Raw genomic sequence first — 22,729 nt, 5'->3', positions numbered from 1 at the left:
CTAATTTTGGCTTCCCGCAAATTACGGCCTTACTTTCAGGCTCACAAGATTGAAGTACGAACATCCTTCCCTCTCAGACAGGTCTTGCACAAGCCAGAAGCCTCGGGAAGAATCATGAAATGGGCAGTCGAGCTGGGCCAGTTTGACATAGAGTACAAGCCTAGAACCGCAATAAAGGGGCAAGCGCTAGCTGACTTCATCTTGGAATTTCCACCCACTTTTGAAGTCGGAGGGATGGAATGCATACCTGAACCCCAGTCTCCAGTAGCCATACCTGAGAATTGTTCCCCTTGGTGGAACCTGTACGTCGATGGGGCTGTAAATGGAAATGGGGCCGGGGCTGGCATCGTCTTAGTCAGTCCGGAAGGCCATAAGCTACAAAGCTCCATTCATTTCGACTTCAATGCCACTAACAACGACGCGGAGTATGAAGCCCTAATAGCTGGCCTGAAGCTGGCCTTGGAGATGAGAGTGGAAAATATGAATGTTTACAGTGATTCTATGCTGGTAGTCTGGCACATCCGAGGAGGCTTCCAAGCTAGGGGTCCCCGCACCGATCTCTATATGCGGTATGCCCAAGAACTAATTGGGAAATTCAGGGAAATCAAGCTAGAGCAAATACCAAGGTCTGAGAATGCGGATGCTGATGCCTTAGCCAAATTAGGCTCTCAAAGGGATGCGCACATCCTCGGGGTGATCCCACTCGAAATCCAGTATCAGCCTAGCATCCCCAAAATTGAAGTCATGGATGTTGAAGCTGATGAGACTAACCTCTGGACAACCCCAATCCATGAATACATAGCCAACGGAACCCTGCCTACAGACAAGGATGAGGCCAGGAAATTGAGGTACAAGGCAGCCCAGTATGTAATTTATGATGGAATCCTTTACAAAAGGGGATTCAATCGGCCCCTCCTCAGGTGTGTTGCTGGGGTAAGATGTGAATACATTATGCGTGAGGTGCATGAAGGGATCTGTGGGAATCACTCGGGGGGTGCCTCCCTCGCTCACAAAATCCTCCGTCAAGGCTACTACTGGCCTACCCTCCACAAGGATGCTCATGCCTTCGCCAGGGCCTGTGACAGTTGCCAAAGGTTCTCTAATACAAACAAGAGCCCCGCGGTACCCCTGAAGACCCTGACAAGCCCCTGGCCGTTTGCTGTTTGGGGTATAGATCTGATTGGTGAATTACCAAAAGGGAAAGGAGGGGTGAAATATGCAGTCGTGGCTGTAGATTACTTTACTAAATGGGCTGAAGCTGAACCCCTAGCTTCCATCACTGCAAGGAAGTTGGTAGACTTCGTTTGTCGCGCGATCGTCTGTCGATACGGGGTTCCCTACAAGCTCATATCAGACAATGGGAAACAGTTTGACAGCAATGAAATGATGAATTTCTGTGAAAACCTTGGCATAAAGAAAGGCTTCTCCGCGGTGTGCCACCCTCAGAGCAACGGTCAAACGGAGGCCGTAAACAAAATTATTAAGCACACCTTGAAAGCCAAACTAGAAGAGAAAAAGGGATGCTGGCCGGAGGAACTTCCCATGGTGTTGTGGTCTTACAACACCACTCCAAGGTCTACCACCGGCGAAACCCCGTTCACCCTAACATACGGGTGTGAAGCCATGGTTCCCGTAGAAGTTGGAGCAGGATCTTTTCGAAGGGATAACTACGACCCTGAGAATAATGAAGTCAACCACAGGCTCTACTTAGATCTGATTGAAGAAGTACGAGATACGGTTCAGTTGAAACTTGCTGCATATCAACAGAGGACCCGTAAATACTTCGATAAGAAAGTAAGGGCTCGACCCCTCAAAACGGGAGACCTAGTTCTCAGAAAAATGATGCCTAACATGAGGGTTCCCGCTCATGGGGCCTTCGGTGCAAAGTGGGAAGGCCCATATATCATCAAAATAGTGCTTTGGGAAGGTACCTATCACCTCACAGACATGGATGGAAGACTCATACCACGGGCATGGAACGCCCAACACTTAAAAAGGTATTACCAGTAGCTTCACCCGGGTAGTATTTTTGTAGGCTTCGGCTTAAGGGTCAGGAAATAAAGGCGGTTTATTAGTTGTAATCGCTATGCTTTTAGGAGAATTATCAGGCTACTATTTGCTTTATTTGCTAGGACGCTCGGGGGGTAGCGTCGTCACACCCCCCAATATTATGCTATGTCAATTTTTATCATGTGATTCAATAAAATTTCACAGCTTTCCGTTACAAAAATATTGTATATGCTTGCTTGCTTACCTTGATTGTTAATTGGATACTTTATGTATGCTTTAAAAGTTATTTAGGGCTTCAATTGCATCTAGTTCTCCACCATAATTAAAATTATGCTAAAGAACTCGGGGGGTAGTAGGCATATCATTAACATTATTCATTTGGCTTAAAATTCAAATAAATTTGGGAATCGAAAACACTAAAACTCGTGAACACAACTCGATAACTTGGCTGCACCGGTGGGAAGGCAAAAGCTTTTCAAGCTTTCATGGTTTTAAGCCTATCAAGGCTTTCAAGGCTAAAGCTTTTCAAACTTTCAAGGTTTAAAGCCTATCAAGGCTTTCAAGGCTAAAGCTTTTCAAGCTTTCAAGGTTTCAAACCTATCAAGGCTTTCAAGGCTAAAGCTTTTCAAGCTTTCAAGGTTTCAAGCCTATCAAGGCTTTCAAGGCTAAAGCTTTTCAAGCTTTCAAGGTTTAAAGCCTATCAAGGCTTTCAAGGCTAAAGCTTTTCAAGCTTTCAAGGTTTCAAGCCTATCAAGGCTTTCAAGGCTAAAGCTTTTCAAGCTTTCAAGGTTTCAAGCCTATCAAGGCTTTCAAGGCTAAAGCTTTTCAAGCTTTCAATGTTTCAAGCCTATCAAGGCTTTCAAGGCTAATGCTTTTCAAGCTTTCAAGGTTTCAAGCCTATCAAGGCTTTCAAGGCTAAAGCTTTCCAAGCTTTCAAGGTTTCAAGCCTATCAAGGCTTTCAAGGCTAAAGCTTTTCAAGCTTTCAAGGTTTCAAGCCTATCAAGGCTTTCAAGGCTAAAGCTTTCCAAGCTTTCAAGGTTTCAAGCCTATCAAGGCTTTCAAGGCTAAAGCTTTTCAAGCTTTCAAGGTTTCAAGCCTATCAAGGCTTTCAAGGCTAAAGCTTTCCAAGCTTTCAAGGTTTCAAGCCTATCAAGGCTTTCAAGGCTAAAGCTTTTCAAGCTTTCAAGGGTTCAAGCCTATCAAGGCTTTCAAGGCTAAAGCTTTCCAAGCTTTCAAGGTTTCAAGCCTATCAAGGCTTTCAAGGCAAAAGCTTTTCAAGCTTTCATGGTTTCAAGCCTATCAAGGCTTTCAAGGCTAAAGCTTTTCAAGCTTTCAAGGTTTAAAGCCTATCAAGGCTTTCAAGGCTAAAGCTTTTCAAGCTTTCAAGGTTTAAAGCCTATCATGGCTTTCAAGGCTAAAGCTTTTCAAGCTTTCAAGGTTTCAAGCCTATCAAGGCTTTCAAGGCTAAAGCTTTTCAAGCTTTCAAGGTTTCAAGCCTATCAAGGCTTTCAAGGCTAAAGCTTTTCAAGCTTTCAAGGTTTCAAGCCTATCAAGGCTTTCAAGGCTAAAGCTTTTCAAGCTTTCAAGGTTTCAAGCCTATCAAGGCTTTCAAGGCTAAAGCTTTTCAAGCTTTCAAGGTTTCAAGCCTATCAAGGCTTTCAAGGCTAAAGCTTTTCAAGCTTTCAAGGTTTCAAGCCTATCAAGGCTTTCAAGGCTAAAGCTTTTCAAGCTTTCAAGGTTTAAAGCCTATCAAGGCTTTCAAGGCCAAAGGCTGATGGAGGCTTTCGAGTTTGAAGCCTACCCAGGCCCACAAGGCTCACTTGGTGAATTATTACAAGGCTAACTCGGTGGGACTACTAAAAAGCTCACTTGGCGGAATTATTTCAGAACTTATACTCGAAGACTACTTTAAAGGCTTACACCTAGGGGTCATTTTGGAGCTTAAGCCCAATGGTGTTCCTAGATTCTCACACATGTGAGATCGGATTCAACTATGCTTGAACAGATTATTACAAGGAAAGACTAAGTGCTTTTATGTACGCTATTGGTGAGTTAACACATACATTAACGTACATTCGCAAAGAAGGAAACAACCTTGAAGAACAGGGCCCCAAGGGTCGCAACCCCCAGGAGGTGGACAATGTGTACACTTTCGGTACAAGGGTTATCCCCTATATTCATCTTTTCTACCTGCATGGAAGAGTTAGGCGACCAACACAATAATATCCAAGGGAATATAAAAAATTTGTACAAAGCAAATGAAGGAGCAAGAACAGTCGTTATAAAAATAATAAAATTCAAGGGAAAATTCCTCCCCACACCAACAGGGGGAGGTCCCTTGAAGCGGCAAAATATCTTGCGGAGCATTCCGAGGTGCCCGCACCCTCATCCAAAAATATCAAATTCGTGACGACAAGCGCCACGCACAAATTCAGAGTTGACAAAAAAAAAATAGAAGTTTGATTAACTAGGAGGAGGGAAGATCAGGAAGCAGGAGGAGAGGAGGAGCCCTTCTCGTCGGCAGGGAGGATGTCTTGCGGAGCCTGGGTTGCCACTAGGGTTGTGGCTGGAACCCCTTCCGGGGGCGTCACCTCAGTTCCCGCAGAGATCGGCTCTACGGGCTTCGGCTCGTCCTCAGCCACACCCCTCTTTTCAATAGCATCCCCGGAGAAACCTTGGGAGGTCGCCGGAACCTTCTCTTGGCCAGAAGCATCTTCAGCCTTCGCCTCCTCCAGGGCTACCGCAGCGTCAGGCCCCAACTTGGCCCAATCGTTGTCAGGGAAGAAGCGGTAGGCCGACTTCACGCAGTCCTTAACCCCTGCGGCGACTCCGGCCTCGAAAACGGCGGCCTCCCGCTCCTTCCTCGTCGCCTTTGCGGCGACGGCAGCCTCCTGTAGCTCCTTCACCTGGCCCTCCAGCCTCTTCACCATCTTCCCAAGGCCATCTGTCTCCTCCTCCAAGGAACGCCTCACGGCGTCCTCCTTCCTCCTCTCCTCACGGACTTTGGCTTCAGCCTCCTTCAGCTCCTGGTTGGCCTTCCGCACAAGATCTCTGTCTTTGACAGCAGAAGCCAGGTCCGCCTTAGCCTGCTTCAAATCCGCCCTCATCTTCTCATTGACCCGGGCTGTGTCAGCAACATGCTCCCCCATCTTCAGATCGAGGAACAGGCTCTTAGCGTTGGCCACCACCTTGTCACGGGTGGCCTCGGCTATTGAAAGCCTGTCCCACTCCCGGACGGTAGCCTCGGGGACCTGGTCGGAGAGCATTCGCTGAAAGAGCTGAGTCTTTTGAGAAGAGGAGGAAGCGGGAGAGCTGCGGGCCAGGGTTAACCTGGGCTTCTTGTTTGTACGGCCTTCAGCTGAAGACCCCGCCTCAGCAGTCTTGGAGGGGTCCCGCTTGCGACCCCCAGAGGAGGTCTTCTTCTGCTCCAGAGAGGGAGAAGGGAGCTGAGAAAGTGGCTTGACAGGAAGGGGAGCCTGAGGATCGGAGGCTTCCCCGAACAGATCCTCATATTTAGTGGAGCGCTTGATGAATTTGGGAATGTTGGCCGCCATATCTGCGGAAAGGAACAAAGAGAAACAATTAGATAATATCCAAACATATACGGAAATATGGGGAGATGCAAGCATAGAAGAGGGCATAAAGATCACAAATCATGCATGAAGGGAATCTATAAAGCAAATATCAGGAAAGTAAGTTCAAAGGTGCAAGCTAAGAGGAAACCTGGGCTTCCCGTCGCCTCCACATCTGCACCCCCCTCGTCAACGGGGGATGCATCTACCACCGTAGTGGAAAAACCGAGCCTCTTCAGATTCTCTGGAGTAAGCAGGCTGGAGCCATCACCTAGCCCCAACACATGCTTGGCCCTCTCAAGGGACTCTCCCGCCAGAGGAGTCTGCACTGGCATGTCTACAACAAATACAAGCATAAGGAAACTAAACGGGAACCCTAAAGGGCTAAACTGGACAATGGATTAAGGAAAAGCTGGCTTACTGGGGGAGAGATTGAAGTCCTTCCTGTAGAGTGGGCAGTCATAGCAGTAAAGGAAGAGCTTCTGCCAGTCCGACATCGACTGGCGGTTGCCCTTGATGCCCTTCTTGTGGTGGGTGTTCCAGGCAGTGAGATAGAAGAACCCTGGGGTCCTGCCGGTAAGTTTCAGCTGGAAGAACCAGCCCAACTCCAAGGCAGACATCCTCACCCCATGGTGGATGTCGTAGAGGATGTAGAGGCAGACTGCCATGCGGTAGGAGTTGGGGGTGAGCTGCATGGGAGAGACCTCATAGAAGTCCAAGACCTCCAGGATGAAAGGATGGAGGGGGAGAGACAAACCCAGCCTGAAGAACTGGGCGGAAAGCACGGCTTTGGGGTAGCCAGTGCCTGGCTTGAGAGTGTCGAAGCGGTGACACCTCTCTCCTGGCTTCGGGATCCCCAAGGTACAGCCAGGGTTGCAGGACTCCAATAGGGATTGCAGCCGAACAGGAGTCATGATGGAGTCCATATGCTCGCAGGCCAGGACTACAGCTGGAGGCTCGATCACCTCCACGGAAGCCTCAGCCTCCCGTTCAGCCTCCTCGGGGCTCCCCTCGAGGGCTTCAGCAGCGGGGTCCAGCGGGAGGCCCGGGGTCCCATCCTCCTTACTGGACTCAGAGGTTGTCCAGTTGAGCTCCTTCACCACCAAATTGCGCCTGGAGCGGGTTCTGGAGCTAACCCCTAAACTGGGTCTGGCAGGCTGAAGGTCCTGGCTAAAGGAGGATCCCGTGTCAACCGCAACAACGGGAGCCTTGCTGGTGGCAGACTGAGAAGAGTGTGAGGACATGGATCCTTGAGACATCTACAATAGGAAAGGATGGGTTAACGAAAGGACACAGCAAGACGAGGAGAGGTCGAGAGAAAGAAAGACAAAAAGGGGAGAAGGAGAAGGGGTTTGCGGAAGACTGGGCTGCAAGGGTGGAGCCCTACGGGTGTGAAGGAGGAAGGAAAAAGGCTTCAGTTGGAGCCCTGAAGTGTAAGGGGGCTACATCCCTTACAGGAAGTAGCACAGGCCACGGAGGACGGTTCATCTTCTTCGCGAAGCCCAACAAGGGACCCGGAGCGGGAAGCCTAATCCTAACCCTAATTTCAACCACAACAATCAACGCCCAATCACAATCCTAAGATACCAGCTAAACAAGTATAGCAAGCAAATCACACAAACAATACATTCACAGCAGATAAAGGGCACAAAAAGAGGGGTTCGATTGTGAAAGAGGGGTTCCCCCCTGGAGGCGATTGGGAACCTAGGGTTTACAATCTAGGGCTACGATCATGGCCTCAAAGTAATGTGACGACGTCAGGGGCGATAACCCAGTTGGGAAACAATCAGGGCCTAATGGGGGTCAATTAAAACCAGTGGTGTGTGTATATTCAAAGGATGAGTGTACATATTTAACTATACTGGCATGCAGGGCAAATTAGCAGTTTAATCGGGCATAATAACATCAAGCAAGGCGAATGTGGGTGTGTGCACGCATACCAAGGTGAACAGTCAAGAGAAAAAGAGGCAAATAGGCATGGATCATACAAACGTTTAGTTGCAGACATGGTGCAGATAAATAAAAAAAAATGAAAAAAAAATGAAGGCTCAAGGAGAGCATACCTTTGGTCGGAAGTTGGAAACGGAGACGGAGGAGTGAACGCCGGCGAGAAAGAGTAAGGCGTGCCTGGAAGTGCTTCGGTCGGAAGAGAGAGTGTGGAGTGAAGTGTTTGAGGGATAAAAGAAAAGTGAAACAAGGCTGTGTGTAAGTGTATATATAGCTGTGGGAAGTGGGGGACAGCTGCGCCAGGTGGCGTGCCGTGACTGGCTTGGCGTGGAGAAGGCTTTGATGACGCAGGGCTTCCCGAGGCCTAGGTGGGTGGCTGAAGAGGTAGAGGCAGGCTAGGACTCTACGGCTGCACCACCTAATTAGGGATTTTCTGTTGCAATTCAAACCAATTTGAATTTAAATTAAACCCCGAAATCTTTGGGATTAACCTTATCACAAACTGACATGGCACACGCGGGAAGCTAGAAAGGTGGAATAAAATTGCGGAAGCTCGGACATATTTGTGGAAAATAATTTTTATTATTTTGGGATAAATATTCAAGGCCTGTGATGGTTGTACCGAATTAATATAATTGGTTTTATAATTATGTGTGGGAATTACATCTGAATTATTTCTTGTTTCTTGCACCGGGCTACGCCCACGTAAGCTTAGAAATAATTTACGGTTAATTTCTGACATAATTTAAGGGCTTGCAGCTGGATGATTGAGGGTTACCGTTCTTAGGTTCCTCTCGTATTTAATACTTCAAGGAACCGGGGGGTAGTTGTTGTGCCATAAAATCTCCCTGGACTTATTTTATAGCCCATCATATTATTTGGGCTTCGCTTGGGCTTATTGGAATCATTTGGTTAAGAATAATGGGCTTCGCCATGGCTGGGTGGATCATTGAAGATGTACAAGAAGGTGTATGGACTTGCATTGGAGGCACATTGAAGGCTGCCATCATAATGGGGTTGCACCTGAAGGCGCTTTAGGGGTTACCGCTGCTAGGGGTTACCGCTAAGTGCATCCTGGCTTGCAGTTATGGGGCTGCAGTTAGGGGATGCCGCTGGCAGGGCTTCCGCCGCCTGGGCAGAATGGCAGGCAGACTCCAGGCAGGACTCTTCTTCTTTGTTTCTAGGAGGACGAATTGGAGACATATCAGGAGTGTATCAGCTATTATTTATCTACGAATTAAGAGATAAATACGTACATTATGGAGATAATTACAATCAAGGGGAGATAATTCATATAAATTCGGATAATCATGCAAGATGAAGGCTTCAAGTGACCTACTTGGAGTGGGATACCGCTGGTAAACTACTGAAAGAAGGCTGTTTTATCCTAAACTAGAGGGGATAAGAGCTTATCTCTTCAGAGTCCTAAATCGAGAACTACATGGGCTTGATCCCTATAAATATAGGGTATGTAGGCACCTTGCAAAGGGACTAGGATCATTTTCACGAGTTCTACACTCTAAAGAGAGGCACGTGTAACCTTTGTGACAGATACATCCGGGCAATTGCAGGACGGAATTCCATAATTCCGGCCTCGTTGTTTGGTTCTTTGCAAGCTCAGCCCTTAAACACACTTGTTTCTCATTTGTTTTCTTAGTTTATGTTAACGGTAGCCCCTAAAAGCTAACCGTGATTTTCGTAGTCGTAACAGATATCCCTATAATTGTGCTATACGGTTCTGGGGGTGTTGTATCAATTCCTCTCACAACAGTATATTAAAATAGAAAATCAGTCACTTAATTAATTTAATCATATAAATTCATAAATTAAATTAATTCGAGAGTGAATTAATTTAATAAATAAATTACATAATTAATATAATTATTTGAGAAGTGAAATAATAGTCTATTAAAATATTTAATCACACAATCTTTAGTAGAACAGCTTCCGGTCTTCTTTAAACTTGAATAACTTCTTCTTGATTTGTCGAACGAACAAACTACCACTTCTGCTTGACTTCAAATATTTAATTTGAATAACTGATACACAGATGTACTGTCTGGTTCATCTGTATCTAGTTAAATCAAATATTCTTTGTCAAATAAACAATAAGAAATTGGTTAGTTCGTCGAGTCACTACTAGAAAAAGTGGAATAGACATCACACTTCAGACATCAGTTAGAAATTTCTCTGATGCTAAAGATACTTTCAACATCATTTTCACTGAAACAGATGTGTTAAAGTACTTTAGACATCAGTTATTTATGCAACTGATGTGTAATGTACGTGTTTCAAAAAAGTTTCCACCATTCCCACCCTCATTTCCCCCTTATCAAAAATTTCCCTCTCTTATAAAATTTCAACTTCCCTCACTCAAATAATTTCATCTCCCTCCAACATTCATAACATTAAAACTTCAAAATAAAATCATTCAACTACAAACACGTACATATAAATATTTATATAATCAAAATCATTAAAATACACAAATCATATATATAACTTTAAAATATTAAAAATCATTAAAATACACAAATCATATATATAAGTTTAAAATATTAAAAATAAATATTAACCTTATAATTATTTCTCTAAAATGTAAAACTAAAACTACTCACAAACACATAATTAACATGAAATCACCCAACACATTACAAATATAAAACTAAAAATATAACTACATAAATAAAAACTCAAAACATAAAATATAAAAATCATAACGACACACTCTAACACCCCGATTTAAACAAAAAAGTCTCGACAAAGAAGGGGGCTCAAGAACCCTAGAAATCGCCCGACAAGAATCCAGCGGCGTTCATAATCTCTGTCCCAGTTCAGGCGCTCCAAGAGCTATACACCTCGATTCCGCCCCTACTTTTTGAGCCCTGACGTCTTTCTCGTTGCTCGCTGCTCTGTTTCGAGGGCTCGAAGCTTGAGCTTAATTAGTCGATTGGGAGCTTAGTTCTTGAGTTGGTAAGCTCTGATTCGTGTATGCATACTGTATTTTGTTGCTTTTTAGGTTAGTATTGTGATATTGTATATATATGAAGATTCTTGATTCGGGTGTTCTCTTGATTTGGGTGTTCTTGTATATATATGGGGCTACTGAGTTTTAGGACTATTTGGGTTAATATTGTGCTATTGTTCTTGTGATTTGTATCTCTGGTATATAGGGGTCTTTGTTTAGGGGGCTATTTAATTATGTGGAATATTTGTTTAGTGTGTTCTTGATTTGTTTTGTTTTTTTGTTTTAGTGTTTTTGTCTTTGAATGATCTTTTCAGGTAATTTTTAGAATGTAACTTATGTTTAAGCATACATATCTTACAATAAAATGATTTTTGTCTTTGATTAACTCAGTGAACAGTTTGATGATATAGGGCAGCATGTGACCAAAAATATTATTTGTAATCTCTAGCTTAATGATATAGAGGACATGGAACTGGATTTTGACTCTGATGCAGAGGTTTATTCTGTTATAGGATTTTATTTCTGTATGGTTACTATGCAGAGTTGTAGCTCAAATATAATGGTTTGGCTACTTTCAATTTGGTTACCCAGGATATCCGTATAAATGATGATGCAAAGCTCATTGAGATACGCCTGAACCCAAAACCAATTCAAGACCAGCATATTACAAACCTTTACCGATATTCTTTTCGTGTAAGTTTCTATATACCAGTTGAATTATTGATTTCACAGGATAGCTTAACTTGCCTTATAGTGTTCTAACATTATTCTTGTGTACAATAGGCATATGTATCCAACTTGTACCTCGGTCTACCACAAAGCTTTAAAATTGTTTTGCGAGGAAAAGGAATAGAGCATCATAATCTTGCAAATGATCTCATAATCTTCTATCTGGTCCAGTGCTGCAGACTTCTGGAAATGAAAAGAATTCAGGTTTTCTATGATGCCTTTGCGTAACCTCTAGTGACTCTAAATTATTTGGTTAATTTCCTATCTCTAAAACCAAGGAGGTAACCTTTTGTTACTGTTTTACTTGGTCTTTTATATACTATTTTATTTGAATTTGCTTGCAATAGTATCTTTGATAATCGCTAATCTCTTGTATAATTTCATTATCTTGCATTATCCTGTTATATTCTGACAGTCAAATCGAACATATTACTGCAGGTATTATGTCAAGGCTTTTTCTTTATTTATTCTTTGATTCCAATCCATCTTATCTAACATGCTAATGTATGTTATTGTTTTTAAGAGTTTACTTGGTGTTGTGACAGGCTAGATTTGCTTATGTGGATTCTCTAAATCATAGCTTATGTAAATTCTCTAGATCTTCTTGAAACATTAAAATTTTATTTGACCCCAGTGACTTGTATACGCCACTGGGCATAACATGAAAGCATGCAATAGAAAAAAAATGCAACGAAGCCTAGTAGTATGTCAAGTGGCCTTAAGGCACATATATGACATTGGTAAAATATTTAATATATCTTGCTTAAACCATGTTCAGTCCTGCACAAAATTATGCCATAAGTCATAAATAAAGACAAGACTTGGAAATTTTATAAGTTAGAATTCATGTACATATTACATATTTAAAAGAAAGGTGTGCGGTACATAATTCACATGCATGACATTAAAGAAGGGGACAACTGCTGATTTTTTTCATTTCTCTTTGAGCAACAAATGATATAATATAACAAATTTAATGGAAGGCTGCAGGTCTACAACTATTCTGAAGCTTTTTTATTTTGTATCTAATCTACTTGACCTCTTTTTCTTTTTTGAATTAAAAGGATAAAGAGATAAATTTCAAGAGGCCATGCAGTACATGTCTTTGTCAACAGGCAGTATTCAGGTACCGTTTGTTTATGCCTATCATATCCTCTCGTTACATGAGTCCTATTATTTTACTTTCATATAACAGTGACATTGGCATCATAATGATGATAAATTGTTGAATTTGCAGGTTCTGCCTATGGTGCCCGAGAGAACATGAGATCCACATTTACTAGACTAGTTAGAATTGTCGAATTATTGTCAAATATATGGATGTAGTACGTACTTGATATTTAGATTAGATGGATGTGTAGTAGTTGATCGATATTGGATTTGATGAATGTGTAATAGGTGAAAATTAGAATTTAAAGGATGTATAGAGTACAATTGATTTATATAAAGCATTAATAAGATTTAGTTGTTTTCTTAGTTTGGTATTTGTGGCGTATAAAAATGATGTTAATTCAGTTTTATTACATCAGTTAATGACTAAAGAAATGATGTTAATCAAATGTTATAACATCAGTTTCTTTAAAGTTGATGTGATGTTAAATGCTATAGACATCAGTTATTAGCTGATGTAAGTAAAAAATTCAGGCGATGTCTTTGTGGGCGATGTTAAAGACACTTAGTTTTAACATCAGTTATTAACTGATGTAAATGAGTACAATAGACATCATCCATGATTACAGAACTGATGTTAAAGAATATAATATACATCATTTAGGGGTACAAAACTGATGTTAAATCTAACAATAGACATCAGCTATTAACTGATGTTAAAGATGGGTACCTTTAACATCGCCCACAGTAACATCAGTTACAATTCTGTGGGACATCAGTTTTTAACTGATGTATATTAGCATATTTCTAGTAGTGAGTCTTCGTCTTGTACGTACATCTTCATTAAATGGAATCTTCTGATGAAATAAAGTATAGAAACTTTATGTCTTCTGAACTCCTGGACGTGCCACAAAAGATTATTTGTGCACTGAGGCTTGAACATATTAATGAACTTCTTTCAGTGGCGTGCAGCAGCATCCTGGAACTTATCTGACATATGATTTCCATAAATCATTTGACGTTCTTCGAACTGATTCCGATGACTTGCTATTTACTGAGCTTTCTGATTTGAGTTGAGTTGTACCTCTTTAAATACAAATAGGCTGAACATATGCCTTTCACTGGGCAAAACTCTTACGACCAGCAGTATGAGTATCAATCACCTTCTTCCGATTTGCTATATTTTTTCCAGCTTTTTCCTCGACAAAATCATCATTCCAGTACCTCAGCAGAGCCATGAACTGTTCCAATGGAATATTTGCAGGCTTGCTTTTGATACGGTCCCTGTCATTGTTGAACTTCTTAAAGCATCGAGACTTAATTCGGCTTTTGTATACCCTCCAGTTGTCATCAAGCGTCCTCAATACCCAATCTGTCCCTTCGTCAGGAATAATGTACTTTGTCTAGTGAAGTCATTGATTAAAAATTTTAATTAATCATGTATTAAATAACTAGCAATTAGTTCATTTAACAAATATAGTGAAAAAGAACAAGACAATTATAAAAAAAAATATAGCTTTTTACCCTGACATATTCCCACCAGCCATTTTTTTCTTCCTCTGGAACTTTAGACCAATTAACAAAATCAAGTGGAATATATAATCTTGCTATTGTCCCCAAGAAACTGCTCAATTCAGTAACTACTTTATCTTTCCTTGAGTATGGCTGAAAGTCAGAATTTAAGGAAACTACTGGCCTATCTTCGAGCTTCCTTGTGAACACATGATTCATCTTTGTAGGTCCTCTGCGCCTTTGATTTTTATTACTACTTTCACCTATATAAAAGAAGACACAAATAATTAGTTCAAGAGATCATTATTTATACTTGAGTGAAACCATTATTTAAATATGACAATAAACCTGTCTCAAATACACTTTCGATGATGGGCGCATTAGCCCCCTGATGACCCTCCACAATAGTCGCAGCCTTGTCATTTGTTTTTTGCTTTTTCACACCCCTTTTCTTTTCTTCTTGCATTGATAAGTATGTATCCATCGTACCAATTCCCTGATTGTTAGGAACCCTAATCGGCGTGGTAAGATCAACCGGTAGTGGAGGGGGTGGAGGGAGTATTGGATGGGGGAGTACTGGTGGTATATTCTCCCCATCAGCAGCCTAGCAAAAACACAAAAAAATAGGTAACCTCAAAATACAATCCAGAAATATATTAAAAAAACAAGAAAGTTAAATAAAACTAGCCATGTACCTTTTCAACATTGTTAACTGATGAACGGGTCACTCGTTTGACCGTGACCTCCTTCTCCTTTAGAACTTTCTTTTTTTCCTACAAAATGAAAAATGGTCAAACATTAAAACTACGATTCCATATATGATATTATTTATGGAAAAAAAACAATGTCATACACTGAAAAGAATAACATGCACATCTTCCTCTTCACTTAAACTGTCATGTCCAGAAACATACGGCCTATCAAAGTTCAATTCCAGATCTGACCATACCTCTACAACCTTTTTTCTTTTATTCTTTTTTAAATTTGCAGCTTCAGCCAGATCAGCAGCCTTCTCCTTCAATTTAAGTCTTTCTGCTTCTTTCCGGACTTCTTCCACCCTCATTCTTCTCTTCAATTCATAATCTGCAACCTTTTCCTACAAATGAAGCAACAAATTATAAACTGAAAAATATGTGTGATATCTTATGATATTATGAGATGAAAAGAACCAATTACCGTGCCACTTTCTTTTTCCTTCTCATTCTGAGTTAAATGATCTGCCTTCTCCTTTTCAGTTGATTTCATTTTCTCCTGAGGCTCACTTGCATTTTTCTTCTCATTTTCACTTTCTTTTTTCCTTTTTCTGTTACTCTATTGATCTGCGGGTTTCTTTTCAGTATTTCTTTTCTTTTCCAGCTCATATGCATCCCTGGCCAACTTGTTTTTTTCTACTTGTTGTTGTTTAAGATCCTGAACTGTCACAAACTTTCGTTTCACCTGGGAATCAACACCTGGAACAAGAGTACAAGAAAAAAAAGATATAAATGCAGAAGCAATTTAAAAATTATTCACAAAACAAGAAATGTAGCAAAGTACAGTTTAATTACCTTCAAAAAATGAAGTCCTTGGCCTTACAATTACATGGGGTTGGGTCTGACTTAAAGGCTCAATCGACTTGTCAATAACCGTGTCGACATACAGATCTAAGTAAGAACCATTGCTCATACCTTGTCCAAGACGAATTGCATCTGCATCCGTATCGATTAATTTCCAGCCACCGTCTTGTTTCTTTACATATACTCCTCCAATTTCATTATATCCAAGATCATCTTTTACATATTCCATGATTACCGTGTAGGAAAATTTATCAGGGTCAACAGCTTCAGCAATGGTGAAACAGCTTCCACGAGAGTACTTGTTTTTCTGAAACTCTCCCTTGTGGTAGAACCTGAGAAAAAAATAGTTGTCTGCCATTTCCTGAAAATAAGATAAACAACACAAGGTCATTAGTCCACATATTTTTCTTATATAAACAGGGCATGAGTTAACAAGTAAATCAGTAATCACTACAAGAAGAAATCATTACAAACAAAGCATTCATTACAAATAAAAGTATTCATTACAAACAAAAGTATCCATTGAATTACAAGAAAAGGAAAATGACATAGCAAAAACTAGGAACATTAATCAGTCTAATTCATTCAATATCTTCATCATCAGCTTCATCTCCACTAAACGATTCACGATACATTTCACCCGGGATGTCATCCCTGCACCAACTAACATCATCACGTTGGTTCTGCATTTTAAAGTTCAATCTGTATCATGCACAGTGGGTCCATAAACATCCTCCAAGACATCAGTTTCGATGCCTATATTATCGTACTCCTTAGGTAATTTCTTTACAACAAAATGCAGATTATTTTCAATACAATCTTGAATATAGAAAATTTGTTGTACTTGAGTAGCTAGAACAAAAGGATCTTCCTTTTGAATATTTTTAGAGAAATTGACGCGTGTAAGGCCATAACAGTCCTTATCCTTTTCATACCAACAACATCTGAATAGAACTACTGTGATTGCTCCCCAATAATCTACTTCAATAATTTCTTCGATTGCTCCAAAGTAAGTAACATCCCCAATTGTTGGATTTTTATCTTTAGAACTCGCAAAACAGGTGGTTAGTGCTGTCAAAATGACACGGCTATTTTGTGTAGTACACTTGGCATCTCTTTTCTTGGTATGGAATCTGAACCCATTTACGACATGGGCAGAATACTTTTTAGCTGCGCGTTGAGGGCCCCTTGACAAATTTAACAATTCTGATGAAGGTTCTTTCAATTTCTGCACCTCATCTTTCAACCAGTGGTGAAATTCTACTGTATGTGATTTTTCTCTTGCATATTTCTTTGACTTTCCATGACTTTCAATTAAGGTATGATGTTCCCTATTATTTAGACAACAAATTTTAATACAACATTGTACTAGTTTAAGGAATAACTACTTTATTTACTTAAATAAATACTAGGAACATATATATAAGAACGTACCCAAGTAGCTTTTCAATTTCTATGTTTCCACAGTTGAAAAGCACATATCGATGAACCTTAATCCAATCCTTGTCTTCCAACTCTACTGATTTACCATCTTTGTTTCTTCTTGACCCAATTGAGTATCCAACATGTATGTTCTGTTCATTCTTAGTTTTGATAGTATCATTTAGAAATCTAGAACAAAACGTGATACACTCATCTGCCAAATACCCTTCAGCCATGGACCCCTCCGGTTTACTCCTATTGCGGACATAAGATTTCAATTTGCACAGGTATCGCTCAATTCCGAACATCCATCTAAGGTGCACTAGTCCTCCAAATTCCAGTTCCTTACACAAATGAACTGGAAGGTGAACCATGATGTCGAAAAAGGTAGGTGGAAAGATTGTTTCTAACTGACAGAGGATTTCAATTATTTCCTCTTGCAACTTAGGAATATCCTCCAGGTCAATCACTTTGCCGCATAAACCCCTAAAAAAAGCACTCAATCTCAGCAAAGCCACTGCAACCTCTGGTTTTGAGGTCTTTACGACAGCAAATTGTAGTAAATACTGAAGCATAAAGTGTGCATCGTGACTTTTATACCCAAATATCTTTCTTTCAGCAATATGTACGCAGCGACTAATATTAGATGCAGTTCCATGTGGAAGCTTTGCATTCTTGAAAACTGAGCAGAAAAGCTCCTTTTCTTTTTTAGTCATGTCAAAAATTGCGGCCCTGATTTCATATTGATTGGTATCACCAATTCTGATAGGGTGAAGAGCCTTACGAATACCCATTTCCTGTAGATCTTTTCGAGCACTGAGATGATCTTTCGTCCTACCGCCAAGATTCAACAGAGTCCCTAATATTTTATCACAAATATTTTTTTCTATGTGCATTAGATCTAGATTATGCCTAACCAGGTTTTCCCTCCAATATGGTAATTCAAAAAATATGGACTTCTTTTTAAAGGGACACCCTGTCTCTCGTTTCCTTTTCTTTAAATCTCGCTTTCCGAAACAATTCTCATACCCAAATAATAGTTCTTCAATGTCCATTCCAGACAATGAAGGTGGAGAAACATCTGTTTCGACCATACCATTGAATCTTTTACAGTCGTACCTAAGCTTGTGGCCAGGAGGAAGGAACTTTCTATGATTCATGTAGACAACTTTTCAACTATGTTTCAAATAGGTTGAAGAAGTACAATAGTGGCAATTGGGACAACCTAACTTACCTTTCGTGCTCCACCCCGATAAAACTGCATACCCCGGAAAATCACTGATGGTCCATAATAGACTCGCGTGCAACGTAAAGGTCTGGTCAGCGTGAGAATCATAAGTTTCTAAACCTATGTCCCATAATTCTTTTAACTCTGCAACCAGTGGCTGCAAATACACATCTATGTCGTTACCAGGGTACTCAGGACCCGGGATTAGTGTTGATAAAATCAAATTTTCTGGTTTCATAATAAACCAAGGAGGAAGATTATAATTGACCAGAACAACTGGCCAGGTGGAGTGACTTATATTCATTGATCGGTAAGGATTGACACCATCTGCAGCTAATCCTAACCTCACATTTCGAATTTCTGCTGCAAATTTTGGATGACTAGCATCCATTGACCTCCACCCCTCTACATCCGCTGGATGCCTTAACTTTCCGTCTTTTGTTCGCCCCACTGCATGCCACTTCATGAGTTCAGAATACTCTTTACACATGAAAAGCCGTTGCAACCTTGGTTTTAGTGGAAAGTATCTCAAGACTTTTGCGGGAATCTTAGAGCTGTTTTCTTGTACTTTAGTAGAAAAAGGTGCACGGTTATCTTTCTTAGGGACTACCCACCTTGACGCCCCACAAAATTTACACTTAATTTCATCTTTGTTTTCAGACCAATGTAACATGCAATCGTTCGGACAAGCATGTATCTTTTCATAATCAAGGCCTAAATCTCTAATCATTTTTTTGGCAACACTAAAATAAGAAGGCAGGTTTACATTCGGGAAAGCTTCCTTCAACAATTGTAAAATACCGCTGAATGCAGACTCGGTAAAACCATGACTGCACTTTAATTGGTAAAGTCTGACTATGAAGCCTAATTGCGTGAAATTTTCAGACCCGGGAAACAGAGGTTGTTTCCCTTCCTGAACAAGCTTATAGAAGTCTTTTGCAGCTTTATTCATTCCATTTCTAGCTCTACCTTCATTGCGAATCATATCATCAAAATCATCACCTAGGCCTATACACATATCAGAATCATCCATCCCTACATCATTAGGCTTTCTAAACTTGTCGGTTGACACTTCAAATATCCAATTACTAAATGATGGACAAGGACCATTAAACACGAGATGTTCATATACATTGTCCGAAGAAATCCAGAAACGGTTACTGCAATCTTTGCAAGGGCAGCGTAATTCATTTCCTATGGAGAAATTATCAAACGCATTCCTAACAAAATGTGTGGCACCATTACTATAACCCTCACTGTGCTTTGGCAGTGAAATCCAAGTCATGATTATTTTGCAATTTCACAAACCTATTTTCTACACAAGAAATCAAGCAAAATATATACATAAAAACAGAGTTCTCAAAACATAAATATTTATATACACAACACAAAATAACATATCATATATATCTCAACACAAACAACATATATATGCACAACACAAACGCCATTAACATATGAACAGAAGTAATTTTTAAATAATAACAGTCACAATTGAAGCCCTAATCAACAAATTAACAAGCCCTGATTGAAGCCCTAATCAACAAACAAGCCCTAATCAACAAACATGCACTAATTGAAACACCCATTTCGATTTACTAACAAATAAACATCGATTGAAGGTGTATGATTGATTTGGGGAAGAAAATCGACTTATACAGTTCAGTTATTTACCTGGTAGCTACGAGCTTCTGTTGTCCGAGCTTGAATATTCGAGCTTGATACTTTTTCTAGCTTGAATCTTCGAGCTTGAATCTCCCAGATAACCTAGCTGCTTGAATCTCCTCTTTCTCTCTCGCCTTCTCGATCGTCTCTCTCTCCCTGATGAGCTGCTTGTAATAATGTATCTATGTAATATTATTACAAGTCAAAGTGTTAGTACAATGTATGTGTGTTGACTGGGGTGGAAAATAGCCCGGCAAAAGAAAAAAAGGAAACCCCGCTTATTTTTCGAACCCGGGAAATTTTGGGCCCAAAATTTGAACTCTATTGCAACAACTTTAAAAACCCGTTGCAACTGTTATAGATTTTTCGAAAAATTACACTCATTTGTAACATTTTTTAAAAATATTGCAACAGCTATAGGTCTGTCAAAATTTGATAAGAAATAGCAACGATTTATGAGCAAAATTCAGACTTGGCGTTGCTATAGCCCTTTTATGGTGTAGTTAATTGGTTGGTTATTTATAATCAACAAACTGAAGCATAAGCTAACCCGGAACCGACTGATCAATGTTTGCTGACAAAGACGGTACAATGTTTAACTTCAGTGTTAGTCGCTTGTGAACCAGACCAGTGCACTAAGCGTTAGCACGTACGGAGCTTTGCAAAGTATTTATCGATCGAAGAATTGATCCAGTCATATCAAGTCATTTGTTCCAAAGCCAAGCCAAGCCAAATGCCAGCTATGCCAAAGCTTACCGCTCAAATGCCATATGTCAAAGCTTCCGCAGAAAGCCATATCAGGAAGTGACATTTTATATATGTGTGCACTTATATATTTGTATATGTACAAATATAATTATATATGTATATATGTATATTTAATTAAATATAATATATATGTATATATGTTTTTAAACATATGTATATGTATATTTATATGTATATATATTTAAATAAATATATATGTATATAGTATATGTATTTATATTTTACATAAACATTTATATATTTAAGTGTATATATGTATAGGGTCCTGGGCCCTGGCATATGATTGCCAGGGGCCTGTTAAATAACATACTAGTCCTGCCGTTGGATGCATATCCAGCGGCCAGGATTATAACAAAATTTTAACACGTCTAGTGGTTTTTAACCGCTAGACGGGGAAAACCCATCTAGCGCTAACAAAAGCGCTAGACGGATTTTCCCCATCTAGCGGTTAAAAACCGCTAGACATCTTAAGAAAAATGTTATAATCTTGACCGCTGGATATTCATCCAACGGCCAGGAAACCATATGTTACTTAACCCCTCCCTGGCAATCATATGCCATGGACCAACACCCATATGTATATTATATTATGTGCATAAATATATATATATTTATATATATATAAGGTGTGATAACAAGGAAGGCTTTTACTATGTGAGGAACAACATTTGACCGAAGTCAACAGCTCTTCCTCACTTAGAAAATTCTCTAAGTATCATCACAAGTGAAGACAATGCACTCTTGAGGAGCAAACTTTGACCAAAGTCAAAGTTCGTCCCCAAGTGATGAGAGAGAACAAGGAAGCTATGTGAGGAGCAACATTTGACTAAATGTCAACAGCTCTTCCTCACTTAGAAATTTTCTAAGTATCATCACAGTGAAGGCAATGCACTCTTGAGGAGCAAACTTTGACCAAAGTCAAAGTTCATCCCCAAGAGATGAGAGAGGGCAAGGGAGCACCTTCACTATGGAGCAAGTTTGAATTGGACTTAGAATATTTTCTAAGTCATATACATACAACACCATGGAAGCAACTTCACTTGGAGAGCAAACTTTGACCAAGTCAAAGTTTGCGCCTCCAAGCCATTCTTTCAGTGGTGCACCTTGCTCTAACCTGAAAATGTTCTAAGTACTCACACTGAGATTCACTGAAGCGCAACGTTTGACCAACGGCGCAAGGTTTGACTTCCAAGGCTAAGCGCAAGTTCAAGCCTCCCAAATATTTCTAAGTACAAAGTGTGGTGTACTATGGCGCAACATTTGACTGCGCAGCCTTTGACTTTGGAAATTAAACTAAGTCACAGCACAGGGAGAGACACTCTGTTTGGGCGCAACTTTTGACCACAGGTCAAAGCGCAAGAATTGTTCAACAGAATAATTCTAAGTGAATTATTCTACTCTCTACACTGATGTGGCGCAAGGTTTGGCCAGCGCAACATTTGACCTTCAAATTGGCGCCAGTTCAGTGTTGTTGAAGTTAGTTTTATTTTGGATATCTGAATCCGTCCAGGACGAACTCAAGTCGTCCAGGACGAACTCGTTAATCATGGTTAGTTTATGAAAGCCTATACACACACCCTAGCCTAGTTTTGTACCGTAAATATTTGTAGTGGATAAGGCTTGTAATATTTAGAGGAGTGGTCATTGTAGCCAACCTTCGGGTTTGGATTTGTAGCACCCTTCGAGGTATTTATCAATATACAGATATACCTTGGAAAATATTGTGTGTTGGTTTAATATTTTCATATCCTCAGAAACCGATCCAATAAATATCCGGAACACGAAACCCATTACAGAACTGCAATTTGTTTATCCGCAAGATTCGAAAGAATTAAATTGTAGTGAGTGATAGGGGTAACCCGGGTTCACAAACCCGGGCCTACTCAAGGACCCCGATCCCCGGGAAGCCACCAGGAATAGGGTACAATCCACCAACCCTACCAGAGTACGCCGTCCGGATAAGGTACAGGACCCGGGTACACCAGGGGTATATCCGGATCATACTCCTTGACCGGGGTCCAAACCTGTACCAGCCGACACTTGCTGCACAAGGCACAGACTGACACGATGAAGACAAATATAACGGTCAACTACTGGCGATAGAGACAAGCCAGGGAACATTCCAAAAGACTACTTCTACGCCGACACCTGGACACGTGTAGGGGATCAAACCCCTACACGTGTAGGACCAGGATCCAGGTACGCACCCCCGAACCCTAATCCTTGGCCTATAAATAGACC

The 22,729-nt window shown here is 40.6% G+C and overlaps 1 protein-coding gene and 1 long non-coding RNA gene across 3 annotated transcripts; one reads left to right on the top strand and one right to left on the bottom strand.

Annotated features, from left to right (window-relative positions):
- The first annotated feature begins 10,236 nt into the window (after positions 1-10,236).
- On the top strand, positions 10,237-12,703 carry LOC108216514 (uncharacterized). Of its 2 annotated transcripts, none has more exons than XR_001806107.1 (5): positions 10,237-10,503; positions 11,090-11,191; positions 11,282-11,431; positions 12,292-12,353; positions 12,465-12,703. It is a non-coding gene; the product is annotated as an uncharacterized LOC108216514 (long non-coding RNA). The 2 variants fall into 2 exon arrangements; XR_001806109.1 differs by having other exon boundaries at positions 11,282-11,812.
- Positions 12,704-15,160: 2,457 nt separating this feature from the next.
- On the bottom strand, positions 15,161-19,340 carry LOC135152222 (uncharacterized). The gene is made up of 5 exons (XM_064092065.1): positions 18,062-19,340; positions 16,840-17,908; positions 16,121-16,736; positions 15,397-15,766; positions 15,161-15,300 (listed from the first exon to the last, which is right to left on the bottom strand). The coding sequence occupies exons 1-5, from the start codon at positions 19,338-19,340 to the stop codon at positions 15,161-15,163; spliced, it is 3,474 nt and encodes a 1,157-aa protein (XP_063948135.1).
- Positions 19,341-22,729: the final 3,389 nt, after the last annotated feature.

This window comes from Daucus carota, chromosome 4 (genome assembly GCF_001625215.2).
Source record: "Daucus carota subsp. sativus chromosome 4, DH1 v3.0, whole genome shotgun sequence".
Taxonomy (NCBI): domain Eukaryota; kingdom Viridiplantae; phylum Streptophyta; class Magnoliopsida; order Apiales; family Apiaceae; genus Daucus; species Daucus carota.
Note: the sequence above shows the minus strand (reverse complement) of the source record. Positions and strands in the feature narration are given on the sequence as shown.